The 14,116-nt window shown below is 43.5% G+C and overlaps 1 protein-coding gene across 1 annotated transcript in view; it reads left to right on the top strand.

Moving 5' to 3' along the window:
• LOC120927824 (zinc finger protein 654-like) overlaps window positions 1-14,116 on the top strand; it is a 28,321-nt gene that overhangs the window by 8,212 nt on the left and 5,993 nt on the right. Inside the window, exons 4-7 of the mRNA XM_040338746.1 lie at window positions 1,563-1,765; window positions 4,738-4,877; window positions 6,234-6,375; window positions 6,985-9,292. Of these exons, the coding sequence (XP_040194680.1) occupies window positions 1,563-1,765; window positions 4,738-4,877; window positions 6,234-6,375; window positions 6,985-9,292 (2,793 nt within the window). The remainder of the gene's footprint in view (window positions 1-1,562; window positions 1,766-4,737; window positions 4,878-6,233; window positions 6,376-6,984; window positions 9,293-14,116) is intronic.

Raw genomic sequence — 14,116 nt, 5'->3', positions numbered from 1 at the left:
CATTCACATCAGTTCCTGCCCTAAAGGAGCTTACAATCTAAGTTCCCTAACTCACATTCATACATACACAGGAGCCAATTTCCCCTTTTCACCCCCTGGAAAAATTGGCTGCTCATGACCAAGCCTTTTTTTGCGATACAGCGCTTTAACTGCTGTACCCAAACAAAAAAGAGAAAATTTTGAAAAAAACACTATTTTGTACCTTTTGCTATAATAAATATCCACCTTTTGCTTTAAAAAAAAAATAAAAAAATGTTCCCTCCGTTTAGGCCGATATTTATTCTTCTACATATTTTTGGTAATAAAAATCTGTGTATATTGATTGATTTACGCAAAAGTTATAGCATCTACCAAATAGGGCATAGATTTATGGCTTTTTTTTTTTTTTCTACTAGTAATGGCTGTGAGCTGCGAATATTTATTTTTATACATCGGGACAGCGACATTATGGCGGAGAGATTGGACATATTTTTGGGACCGTTGACAATTTTATACAGCGATCAGTGCTATAAAAAAATACACTGAATACTGTGTAAATGTCACTGGTAGTGAAGGAGTTTAACTGTAGGGGCATGGGACTGACTAGAAGAGATGACAGATTGCTGTTCCTAGCTGGTAGGAACTCACGATTTGCCTCTCTACTCCTCACAGAACAGGGATTTGTGTGTTTATGACAGCAGCTGGTCGGCAGTCGGTTACTCTACCTAGCTGCAGCTGTACCCCACTAGCTCTAAGACCAAGAACTGAGTAATCACATGACAGCTGATCACTTAATTTTCGGTAGGGATACACTGATATATCTGCCGAAAATTGGGTTATTGGCATTTTGCTAATAGAAATAAAATAAGGTGCCGATAATGGCATGTTGTATCCTGTTGCCTTTAATGCAAGGTCACGTCCCGTTGCCTTCAATGCAAAAATGCCATCCACATTATTTAAATTTAAAACTTTTCTTAACTGTTGGTTTTTGGCCAAGTGCATTCTGAATTTTCAGTTTCGGTTTCAGCACGGGAATTTTCATTTCAGTGCATCACTAGTTTTTGGTCTTCAGTGTCAGTCACCATTATCTGCTATGATACTCCTCCAGCACTGGAGCGTCAGGATGTGGAGGGGGTGGGAACGGGTGGCTCAGGCTCTCAGCTGTGTGCTGGGAGACTGAGCCAGCTGCCAGTCAAGCATCTGGGTAAATCCTGACTTTAACTTCGGGATCCTTCAGGAGCCTGAACTGCCTAAGTGACATCAGCCTACAGTACTTTTAATCCACTGTCGGCGGAATCTGGGCCACAGAAATAAGTGTGACCCAGAAAGAGCAGTATGGCCAAAAAAGCTAAAATGTGTTGGTTTTTAATTTACAGTAAAATATAGTTTTAATGTAGCTTTAGACAGTTATTTTAGCCTTTTTTTATTTTCTGAATCTTCAATATAGGAAAAGGTTCACTTAATTTTAAATCCACTTTATAAATGTTATATATAATGTTTTATAAATGTTAATTATGATTTCATAATGCAATTTATTCTGTAGGTTTTCAACAGTGTTAATATCTTGTATGTTCCCTTGGCAGTGGACAAATACCTGGAGTCTGAGAATCAGCTGTTCTTTGAATTCAGAGTGAGATACCTCATTGCCTGTGAACGCATTTCAGAAGCCGTGGCTCTGATAACAACCTGTCTGAGTCATCCGGAAGTCAGCAGAAATATCTATTACCATCAAGCATACTTCATATGCCTGCACATGACCAAACTAACTGATAAGTTGCTTCCTGAGGTATGTTCATTATATCTAAAGAAAATATCCGTTTCTAATGTGTAAACATTGGATTAAAATGGAGCTCTTGGTTTTTTTTTATAATGTCCTTGAAGCACTCCTAGGTTTCTAGAATTTTTAAAGCCCAACGCTGGAAAACTTGTAAATTCTCCATTTCAATGGGGCTGTATTTGTCTACAAGGATTTAACTGCAGCATCCTATGGAGCCGCCACCCTTGCAGGCAGGCAGGGAGTAGAGCTTTGCTCTCTACACTTTGTACATAGAAACACAAAGCCCCATAGGCCTAGGCTGGTAAGGCACTCTCCCGCTCCTCCCTTTTGCTCTTTCGCTCCTCCCTTTTGCTCTTTCGCTCCTCCCTTTTGCTCTTTCGCTCCTCCCTTTTGCTCTTTCGCTCCTCCCTTTTGCTCTTTCGCTCCTCCCTTTTGCTCTTTCGCTCCTCCCTTTTGCTCTTTCGCTCCTCCCTTTTGCTCTTTCGCTCCTCCCTTTTGCTCTTTCGCTCCTCCCTTTTGCTCTTTCGCTCCTCCCTTTTGCTCTTTCGCTCCTCCCTTTTTGCTCTTTCGCTCCCCTTTTTGCTCTTTCGCTCCTCCCTTTTTGCTCTTTCGCTCCTCGCTTTTTGCTCTTTCGCTCCTCGCTTTTGCTCTTTCGCTCCTCGCTTTTGCTCTTTCGCTCCTCGCTTTTGCTCTTTCGCTCCTCGCTTTTGCTCTTTCGCTCCTCGCTTTTGCTCTTTCGCTCCTCGCTTTTGCTCTTTCGCTCCTCGCTTTTGCTCTTTCGCTCCTCGCTTTTGCTCTTTCGCTCCTCGCTTTTGCTCTTTCGCTCCTCGCTTTTGCTCTTTCGCTCCTCGCTTTTGCTCTTTCGCTCCTCGCTTTTGCTCTCCCGCTCCTCGCTTTTGCTCTCCCGCTCAGCAAATAGTTTACTGGGGAAGGTTTATTGTAGGGTTGTCCCGATACCGATACTAGTATCGGGACCGATTCCGAGTATTTGCGGGAGTACTCGTACTCCCGCAAATACCTCCGATACCAGAATAGAATACTTCGCCGCCAATGCCGTTACGCCGCCGCCAATGCCGTTACGCCGCATCCCCGCTACCGCCGACTGACTGTGTAATACGCGCGCCGTTCCATTACAGCTTTGAATAGCTGTAATGATTGGCGCCGCCTATAGACACTCCCCCTTGCTCGGGTGAACTGTCCAATCCCGAGCGAGGGGGAGTGTCTATACGCAGCGCCAATCATTACAGCTATTCAAAGCTGTAATGGAACGGCGCGCGTATTACACAGTCAGTCGGCGGTAGCGGGGATGCAGGACAGGTAAGCGGGACATGGCTGGCTACATGGGGGGAGACATCGCTGGCTACATGGGGGAGACATCGTTGGCTACATGGGGGAGACATCATTGGCTACATGGGGGAGACATCGTTGGCTGCATGGGGGAGACATCGTTGGCTGCATGGGGGGGAGACATCGTTGGCTGCATGGGGGGGGAGACATCGCTGGCTGCATGGGGGGGAGACATCGCTGGCTGCATGGGGGGGAGACATCGCTGGCTGCATGGGGGGGAGACATCGCTGGCTGCATGGGGGGGAGACATCGCTGGCTGCATGGGGGGGAGACATCGCTGGCTGCATGGGGGGGAGACATCGCTGGCTGCATGGGGGGGGGAGACATCGCTGGCTGCATGGGGGGGGGAGACATCGCTGGCTGCATGGGGGGGGGAGACATCGCTGGCTGCATGGGGGGGGGAGACATCGCTGGCTGCATGGGGGGGGAGACATCGCTGGCTGCATGGGGGGGGAGACATCGCTGGCTGCATGGGGGGGGAGACATCGCTGGCTGCATGGGGGGGGGGACATCGCTGGCTGCATGGGGGGGGAGACATCGCTGGCTGCATGGGGGGGGAGACATCGCTGGCTGCATGGGGGGGGAGACATCGCTGGCTGCATGGGGGGGGGAGACATCGCTGGCTGCATGGGGGGAGAGACATCGCTGGCTGCATGGGGGGGAGACATCGCTGGCTGCATGGGGGGGGAGACATCGCTGGCTGCATGGGGGGGGGGGGAGACATCGCTGGCTGCATGGGGGGGGGGAGACATCGCTGGCTGCATGGGGGGGGGGAGACATCGCTGGCTGGATATGGGGGGAGACATCGCTGGCTGGATATGGGGGGAGACATCGCTGGCTGGATATGGGGGGAGACATCGCTGGCTGGATATGGGGGGAGACATCGCTGGCTGGATATGGGGGGAGACATCGCTGCATTTGTGGACACATTTAAAAAAAAGTATCGGTATTCGGTATCGGCGACTACTTGAAAAAAAGTATCGGTACTTGTACTCAGTCCTAAAAAAGTGGTATCGGGACAACCCTAGTTTATTGTGTTTAATGGATTAACATTAAAATATTGTGGGTTTAATACTATTTTACCACTTCCCAACCGCGCTAAAGCCAAAAGTATACTAAAGCTCAGTCGTCTAGTTCTGGGAGACATCCTCATAGTGGTGATAACATAACACCAAAAGAAAGCTCTGTCTAAAAAAATTATAAACATTTCATAAGTGTACAGCACTGAAAATTGGCCTGAGCAGGAAGGGGGGGTGAAAGTGCCCAGTATTGGAGTGGTTATGTATCGGCGTGTGCCATCTTTCCTGTTCAGCACCCTGAAAAAAGGGCATCTTTCGGAATGGTGTGTGTGTGTCTGTCAATTTTAATCTTGTACTAGACAGTCTTAAGATACATGCCTGTTAGGTCAAAATAGTGTTTTTGTCAAGGGCAGCATCAGTGAAGTGAGACAAGGTGGGAAATTTCACCACTGGAATCAGAAATATGAAGCCAGTGAACCTTTAAATTTGCCAGTAATTGAGGTATCGATACCACTTTGAGTAAACTGGCCCTTTATAGACCATTATCAGTTAGGTTGGCATAACACTGTGTGTGTGACAGATGATGCTATATAATATGCTGTTTTTTCATTTTAGCATGTGCTGAGAATGGACACCAGTGATGGTGTAAGCATCATCTGCCGCATTGAAAAAGAGGGCAAGACGGCTTTGGCACTGCAGCTGAGTGAAGCTTTTCTCATCACACAATTGCAGACCGGAAAAATGTATTGTGTATGGTAAGTGTGACACGGGGGGGGGGACAGTAAGTCGCATTTTTTCTTTCTTCATATGGCAAACTTGTTAAAGGGTTTGTAAACCTTTACGGTTTTTCACCTGGTGAAAAACCTTTTGTGCTTTCTTACCTGAACCTGGTCGCTTCAGCGATGGGGATGAGCACAGCATGCGGCTCTCCGTGGGGGCAATCGAGAAGAGAAGGAGCCAGGAGTGCAACGGGGGGATCCCAGAAAAGGAGGACCGGGGGGCCACTGTGCAAAAAACAAAGCTTTACAATCACTTTAATTTTTAGGACTAATTGGCAGTTGAAAGATCACAGCATCTTTTCCTTGCATGTTTTACATGGTGAAGATTGTTCACACTTGTGGGGTCCTTCATTTTTTTTTATTTTTTGTTTTTTTTTTTTCACTAAAGAAACCCCCCTTGTCTCTGCTGGTGAACACGGAAAACAATTTTATTTATTCACGTATGTTTACCTAAAGAAAAAAAAAAAAAAATCCTGTTCCCTAAAATCATGTTATATAGCGCAGTGCTTGTGCTGTGTCATTTGGCCCCTTCTGTCACCTAAAAACCTGGCTGATCTTGCCTGGTTATACCCTCCCCCCTGTAAACTGACAAAGGTTTATCATGGCTGCTGAGTCCTGACACCGTGGTCAGTTTACATGCCTTTGTTATCCACAGCTCTGCTCTGTCCTCCTCTTCCCCCCCCCTCACTCCCTGCCTGTCTGCTCGTGTCAGTGCCTGCCCCTGCTCTCATAACTACTATGAAATTCTTTTACCCCCCCCCCCCCCCTCTGTAACATAACAATGTGTGGCTGTGTTATATAAAAAAAAAATGTTAAAAGGGGCGGGAAACTTGGTTTCCAGGTCCATCCCAAAACGGCTGCACACTGGGGACATTAATCCTCCAAACATTTTATCCAGGACATGCATACTCCTGAGTAAGCGGAAGAATTTACATTATTGGTGTGTGGGCAATTTTGTATGCGACATGCTTGAGTGAGAATGGGCTCCCACGGCCAGCACTTTTTTTTTTTTTTTTTTTTTTTTTTTTTATACTTCCAATTCGAAGGAGCGCTCCACACGATGTTAAAAAAAAAAAGTAGTTATTGTATACCACCAAAGTAAGGTTTTCTCTAACTCAAAAAATGATATAATCATTTTGGATAGAGCATTGTGTGATGAAGTAGTTTTTCAAGCTATCACAGCATGAAAAATGGCCTGGACAGGAAAGTGGGGCGGTGGTAAAATGCCAGTACTGAAGTGGATAAAGGTAATTTAGAGCATTTCTAGGTGTCAATTCTAAATTCTCTCCTGATATGTATATACTGAAAAATCTAAAATTCTGCTATTCGCAGGGAATTGGTTTTCATATGGAGTAAACTTCAGTTAAAAGTCAACCCTTCAAAAGAAGTCTATGTAGAACAATGCTACAACATGCTGAGGATTGCAGCCAATGTTAAAGTCATCTTTCCCTTCATGAAGACCATCAGAGATGAAGTAAGTGCGTATATGGTTTAACATTTGAGAAAACAGAATTGCATTGAACAGGCCACATATGCCACCCCACACTTTTTTTAGATATTTATTTGTAAAAAAAAAAAAAACTTAAAAAAAAACATTTGATATATTTTCGTTTTTGGCTGTAACATGACAAAATTTGGAAACTTTTTAAAAGGTATGAATACTTTTTCAAGGCACTATATGTATTTTTGTGTGTTCTCCTGAAGACACCTAGAGTGCATGGGGGTGCGTGTGAACTCTTACACAAACATGTTAAACCAAGTATCTAGATCTTATGCCTGTATATTTTATTAAATAAAAAAATATTTCAATATAAGAAGAAACATTTTAGAAGCGAGTGCGGTGTTCATACGTTTTCAGAAGAGTAGTGGTGATGTGTTCTTACTTGAGGTCGATTCTTAGGACCTAAGTAAATGATACCTGTGGATTTTAATACATTTTGTTTTGCATTTATTTTTTTCAGGCTGGTAATAGAATTTAAATCCTGTTTCTGCATGAGAACAGAGAAAGCTTTAAGAAACACAAGAGTAAATAAAATGGACTATTACTGAATTGAGATCTTCTAACACTGGTTTTTCATTTCAGGTTGGTGAAGCTGGAGTGCAGCTGTCGGTGGAGCTGTGTGGATGTGCACTACAACTGGATCTTCATAATAATCCTGAAACAAAATCTTTAATTTATAAAACTATAGCTTACCTGTTCCCCACTGACTTGGAGATTTGCAGAATCTGTGCACTATCGGTTTTCTTTTTGGAACGCACTGTGGAATCCTACAAAGACGTGGAACGTTTGTACAAATACTCTGATGAGGATTATAATGAGTTTAATAGCTACGTGGAGAACCGGGTGCGTTTTGAATTGCTTCCTATCTTAAAAAGAGGCTTATTATTTGATCCAGAATTCTGGAACTTTCAGATGATTGAACAAAACTGTGCAGAACTCCTTGGGGAAAAGGCTGCCTTGGTTACAGATACACAAGAACAATCGGATAATCCGCTGGAACCCAATTTGCCTCCGGATGATTCTGTGATGCAATTACGTAATGGAGTATTGAAGCTCAAAGAGAGAAGCTGTAAGCTAAGACTGCCTTTTCATTCTAGAAGGAATCATACCATACCTAGTCCTAAGCAAATGGAGCATAATGTTCCTAAGCATCCATGTATTTTGTGCAAAAAGGAATTTTTAGGTGGTCACATATTTAGACATGCGCAGACCCATCACGAAGGAGGCTTCTTTACATGTGTTCTATGTGCCAGAAAGTTCAGAAATAAAATAAATATGCTTCGACATTTAAAACATCACCTAAAGAAAATGCAAAGGCATTCAATGGTGAAATCTGCTGATGCTTCCTCAGACAATGCTATGCAGGTTTGTTCAGATATCGGTGAAGTTAACTCCTCCGAGTCATTGGTGGTTTTGGAAAATGGCAGCTCTAGTAGTTCGACCAGTGAAGGGCTGAACATCCTTCACAGTCAAGAGACTGAAATGCAATGCATGGTACCTGATGAAAACCACCTAACGGATCATAACATTGAACTTTTACATCATTCAACAGCTACTCAGACCTCTTTCTCCACTGATGTTAGTAATACAGATGATGTGTCTGCTGCACTAGGTGAAATGGAAGCAGTGGAGGAAAAGTCTGACAAGGCCTTTACTGAATGCATTAAGCTAAATGGGTCTGTCTTTGATAAAGGAGAGCCTGATGTCAGCCACAAGGTTAACTACCAGTGCCCTGCTAAGGGATGTCACCGCGTATTCCAGCGTGTAAGGGCTTTGAACAAGCACGCACGGAAATCCCACCCATCTGATGAAAATGTACAGCAACACATAATGGCGTGGAATAAGGGCAAATGCCGGTTCTGTCAGAGAAAGTTTACCAACGGTAGGCATTTCATGGACCATTTAAAGCGACACACTTACCCAAATGTCTACTTTTGCCAGCAGCAAAGCTGCAATAAAAACTTCAAGTTTGTAACTCATCTTGCAGAGCACCAGCTAAGCCACGAATCTCTAATATTTCAGTGTGGCTTCATAAACTGCACTGAGGTTTTTGAACAAATCTCTTCCCTTTATGAGCATGAAGCTCAGCACTATGAACAAAATGCTGGAGAGGTTGGTAACGCTTTACCAGTCGAAGAGCCAGTAAGTCCTGTTCCTGTATGTAGCCTGCCACAAGAGGACATGGATAACAATCAGCGGCTTACAGAATCTACTAAAAAAGTACAGACTGTCAGTGATGAAGTAGTAGACTTGCCAGTTCCCACCTGGAAGTCTAGAAAAGAAGTTGTAGAACCAAAGACTTATAAACAGACTGAGAAAAAAATGAATGGGGAAGTGCAAACAGCTGAGCAAACTCTACAACCGAGTTGTAATGACTCGGAACCAACCAACGCCGATAGCTGTCAGGAGACCGTTCAGGAAACGCCATCAGTTGTTGAGGAACAAATTCCAAATGGATATATTGTGCAGGAACAGACTGTTTCAGAAGAAGTAGACACACCTGTAACATTGGATGGCACTAGAGAAACTGCTACAGACATAACGCTGCATTCGGATACGGCACAGGACGTTGAGCAAAAAAACATTGCAGTGGAAAATCGTCTTGAGGACGCTAAACCAAATCAACCCGCTAAATCGGCACCAGGTGGTACACGGCTCTATAGCAGGCCCTTGCCTCCGAGTTACCTAGATGAACAGTATATTAGCATGCCAAAACGTAGAAAAAGTAGCCAGGATCGCTTTCATGAAAACCATTGCGAGTCAAATACATCAGTAGAGAAACTGAGATGCGGGAAGTGCCTAACGAACTACTGTAGCTCAGAAGCACTTGAAGAGCATCTAGCACAAAAGAAATGTCAGCTGTATTTTGGGTTTGACTCAGATGATGAAAGTAAGTAGTGTGGCTGCACAAAATGGTTTGGTTTTAAATGCCAGTTGTCAAATAGAAAGCCCCCGGTACAAAAGATTTTGAGCAGCCAAAAGCAAGTCAGATTGTCACATGTAGAAAGATTCCTCCTGAAACATGCATGTGTGTGACAGACAAAGCTCTGATACTTCTGGATAGTGTCGGCTCTTTCTTCTACTGCCCTTCTTCCCCCTTCCTATGGCCTTATTGATGGGTTGTCCCATTAGTAATAGAAATATATGTGAGGCAGGAGGGGACAGGCAATCTGTCACTGCTGGTGGCGGAGATTTTCCTGTATTGAATGACTCCGCCATATAAGGGACAAGGAGAGTCGCTGATCCAGAATATGCAAGGAGAGTCGCTGATCCAGAATATGCAAAAGGATAAAGTATTTTGACACGTATAACATTTTTGTTCCTGGTCTGTAACTTAAAGCGGATTTTCACCCTCATATTCAAGTTCCCTCTTCTCCACCCCTCTTCCCCTACTTTACATGGGGAGTGTGTGTGTATATGTATATGTATGTATATATATAATATAATATAATTTATTTATTTTTTTTCTTCATAAAGAAGTTCCGCTAGTTTGACTAGACAAATGACTAGACATGTGATGCGCTCCCTTTGCCTCCTGGGATATGTATGTTTCGTATCCCAGGAGGCATAGGACTCCATTGAAAAAGGAGGGGGAGCAGGGCTAGGGGCACGTCATCACAAGGCCTGGCTGCTGAACCCGGAGTGTCAGCAGGCCTTGCGATGTATAAGAAGATGATGAATGGCGTAGGGCAGGATTCTAAAGGACACCACTGGATTTACTGGGCGGGTAAGTATCCAAAATGTCCCGAACCAGCATCAAAGTAGGATGGGGTTTGGTAAAAAAATAAAAGGGGGGGGGGGAGCTGTAGATCTGTTTTAAATTATTGAAACCAGACACTGCTAGGCAACTGGTATTTTTAGATGGAGGTCAGCAAAGGCAGTAGCTATGCTTCTAAATACTAAACTTAATGGCATTTTTAACGTGTATGAAGGAAAGGAAATGATAGGAAATCTTTATACTCCTACATTGTGACAGCAAAAAAAAAGGAAAATTGGGTTTACATCCGCTTTAAGTCTGTAATTGGTGCCAAAGGTGCTTCAACAAAGTTGAGCAAAGGCTGTGAATACTTGTGTACGTGTGTGTGGTTTTTTTTTTTTTTGTTTTGGCAAAGATTCCAAACGAACGAGGTTGTCATTTATATGGGGTATTTTGTAGCATTTTGAGGGGGTGGGATTTTTTTAATCCATTTTGGAATAAGGCTGTAGCATAACAAAATATGGAAAAAGTGAAGTGCTGTAAATGCATTTAAAAAAACAAAGCCTTTATTCACTGCCTCTCCAAATAATAGTAACACCTTAAAGTGGAACTTTACCCATAAAAACTTGCATACAATAATGCTCTTTAGCAAAGAACAAATATTTCACATTAATAATCTAATTCTATCAAAATTAATGTACGTTGTAAATTTGCCTCCAGCACTGTTTCTTCTTCCTGGAGGCTGCCATTTTCCTGAGTCGCTAAGCAGCAGTAAATCTTTAGGCTGTCAGAATATTGGCTTCTACAAATATGACCGTGCCTAAAAATAGAGAGCAACTGAGCATGTGCAGAGCAGGGTGAGTTTTTTGCTGTATAAACAGGATAGCCACTTATTTTTAAAGTGAATAAACGGGTAGTACCTGCTCTGTGCAATGGGGTGCCCTGCAGGGTGCCAATGGATTTCCCCCCCCCCCCCCCGCTGCTTCCTATGAGGGCACCCGTGTCAATCGCGAGCTAGGCTGCTTGCCTCTATTCAGACACTCGGACCCACCCCATGCTCTCAGGTTTTGATTGACAGCAGCAGGAGCCAAGCCTCCGAGAGCAGGGACCAGGGAGAAGAGCTGTTGCAGATGTGCACAGCCCTGGATCCAGATTGGGTTCAGATTAGGGGGAGCTGTGCTACCATTAAAAGGATTTTTTATCTTAATCCAGAGAATGCATTAAGGTTGGGAGGGGACTTTCACCTTTACAATTACTTTAATGTTGCATATAGCTACAGTGAGGAAAATAAGTATTTGAACACCCTGCTATTTTGCAAGTTCTCCCACTTGGAAATCATGGAGGGGTCTGAAATTGTTATCGTAGGTGCATGTCCACTGTGAGAGACATAATAAAAAAAAAAATCCAGAAATCACAATGTCTGATTTTTTTTTAACTATTTATTTGTATGATACAGCTGCAAATAAGTATTTGAACACCTGAGAAAATCAATGTTAATATTTGGTACAGTAGCCTTTGTTTGCAATTACAGAGGTCAAACGTTTCTTGTAGTTTTTCACGAGGTTTGCACACACTGGAGGAGGGATTTTGGCCCACTCCTCCACACAGATCTTCTCTAGATCAGTCAGGTTTCTGGGCTGTCGCTGAGAAACACGGAGTTTGAGCTCCCTCCAAAGATTCTCTATTGGGTTTAGGTCTGGAGACTGGCTAGGCCACGCCAGAACCTTGATATGCTTCTTACAGAGCCACTCCTTGGTTATCCTGGCTGTGTGCTTTGGGTCATTGTCATGTTGGAAGACGCAGCCTCGACCCATCTTCAAAGCTCTAACTGAGGGAAGGAGGTTGTTGCCCAAAATCTTGCAATACATGGCCCCGGTCATCCTCTCCTTAATACAGTGCAGTCGCCCTGTCCCATGTGCAAAAAAACACCCACAAAGCATGATGCTACCACCCCCATGCTTCACAGTAGGGATGGTGTTCTTGGGATGGTACTCATCATTCTTCTTCCTCTAAACACGATTAGTGGAATTATGACCAAAAAGTTATATTTTGGTCTCATCTGACCACATGACTTTCTCCCATGACTCCTCTGGATCATCCAAATGGTCATTGGCAAACTTAAGACGGGCCTTGACATGTGCTGGTTTAAGCAGGGGAACCTTCCGTGCCATGCATGATTTCAAACCATGACGTCTTAGTGTATTACCAACAGTAACCTTGGAAACGGTGGTCCCAGCTCTTTTCAGGTCATTGACCAGCTCCTCCCGTGTAGTCCTGGGCTGATTTCTCACCTTTCTTAGGATCATTGAGACCCCACAAGGTGAGATTTTGCATGGAGCCCCAGTCCGAGGGAGATTGACAGTCATGTTTAGCTTCTTCCATTTTCTAATGATTGCTCCAACAGTGGACCTTTTTTCACCAAGCTGCTTGGCAATTTCCCCGTAGCCCTTTCCAGACTTGTGGAGGTGTACAATTTTGTCTCTAGTGTCTTTGGACAGCTCTTTGGTCTTGGCCATGTTAGTAGTTGGATTCTTACTGATTGTATGGGGTGGACAGGTGTCTTTATGCAGCTAATGACCTCAAACAGGTGCATCTAATTTAGGATAATAAATGGAGTGGAGGTGGACATTTTAAAGGCAGACTAACAGGTCTTTGAGGGTCAGAATTATAGCTGATAGACAGGTGTTCAAATACTTATTTGCAGCTGTATCGTACAAATAAATAGTTAAAAAATCATAAATTGTGATTTCTGGATTTTTTTTTGATTATGTCTCTCACAGTGGACATGCACCTACGATGACAATTTCAGACCCCTCCATGATTTCCAAGTGGGAGAACTTGCAAAATAGCAGGGTGTTCAAATACTTATTTTCCTCACTGTATACCTGCAAAAGGGACCAGCCTGATGCGATCTAGCAGGACTTAATTTTCCCTTTTTAGTTTTATGGTTGTTTACAAAGTCACTGCTGATGTATGATTCACATGAATGAAATAAATACACACACGTCCATTTAATAATTAGACTATGACACAATCGATAAATTTAACACAAGGCATGTAAGATGTGATACACAGTTGGTGTACAGAACGCCCCAATAATTGTAATTTCCTGCTTTTTGATTGGTTCACTGATTGTCCTAGAAGTCTGCAATAAGATACAAGTCAGATTTTAGGCATTCTCTGTAGCAAAAAATGTATTTTGGGTGAGATGCTCCAAATGGTTATTCACTTCACAAGAGATGCGCCTTCAAGTTTCCTTGTTAGAACCCTGCAAGCGCATCAGCTGATTAATAATGAAAGTCACTCCCACTCCCTCTGCAGACAACAAACCGCTACTTATTCAGAACAGAAGTGGATAGAAATCTGCGAGAGTTTACAATTTTTGCCATGTACATTGATCGCCCATGGAGGATTTTTTATTTATTTTTTTAAATAAAGGTTACTCTTGGAGCTCCTCATTTTCAGGGACTCTAAAGTGATTGGACAAGTTAATACTATTCTAAATTGCCCGATTTGTTTCTCAATAATGTTGAAAATAACTTGCAGCAAACTCCTACCTCTAGTCCAGAGTTTCTCAACCAGGGTTTCTAGGGTTCCTCCAGAGGTTGTTAGGGGTTCCTTGAGCAATTTCTGCCTCTCGGATAAGTTACCCCTGACGCCAATTATATTTTTAGCTATCTGTAAGGGGGAAAGTCCTCCCACAAGTGTAAGGAGCATTCTTCCCACTGACCATCACACTAATTATGAGTTGTAGATATAGTATTTTTTAGTAGGGGATCTCTGAAACCAAAATTATTTAAAAGGTTGCTCTAGTGCAGTGATGGCGGACCTTGGCACCCCAGATGTTTTGGAGGTACATTTCCCATGATGCTCCACTACACTGCAGAGTGTGTGAGCATCATGGGAAATGTAGTGCCAAAACATCTTGGGTGCCAAGGTTCGTCATCACTGCTCTATTCTAATGGACGTTGCCAATTGCTGCATTTTCTCCCTAGTAGTACTTTCCAAGCCTTCACG

This window comes from Rana temporaria, chromosome 2, assembly GCF_905171775.1.
Source record: "Rana temporaria chromosome 2, aRanTem1.1, whole genome shotgun sequence".
Taxonomy (NCBI): domain Eukaryota; kingdom Metazoa; phylum Chordata; class Amphibia; order Anura; family Ranidae; genus Rana; species Rana temporaria.
Note: the sequence above shows the minus strand (reverse complement) of the source record. Positions and strands in the feature narration are given on the sequence as shown.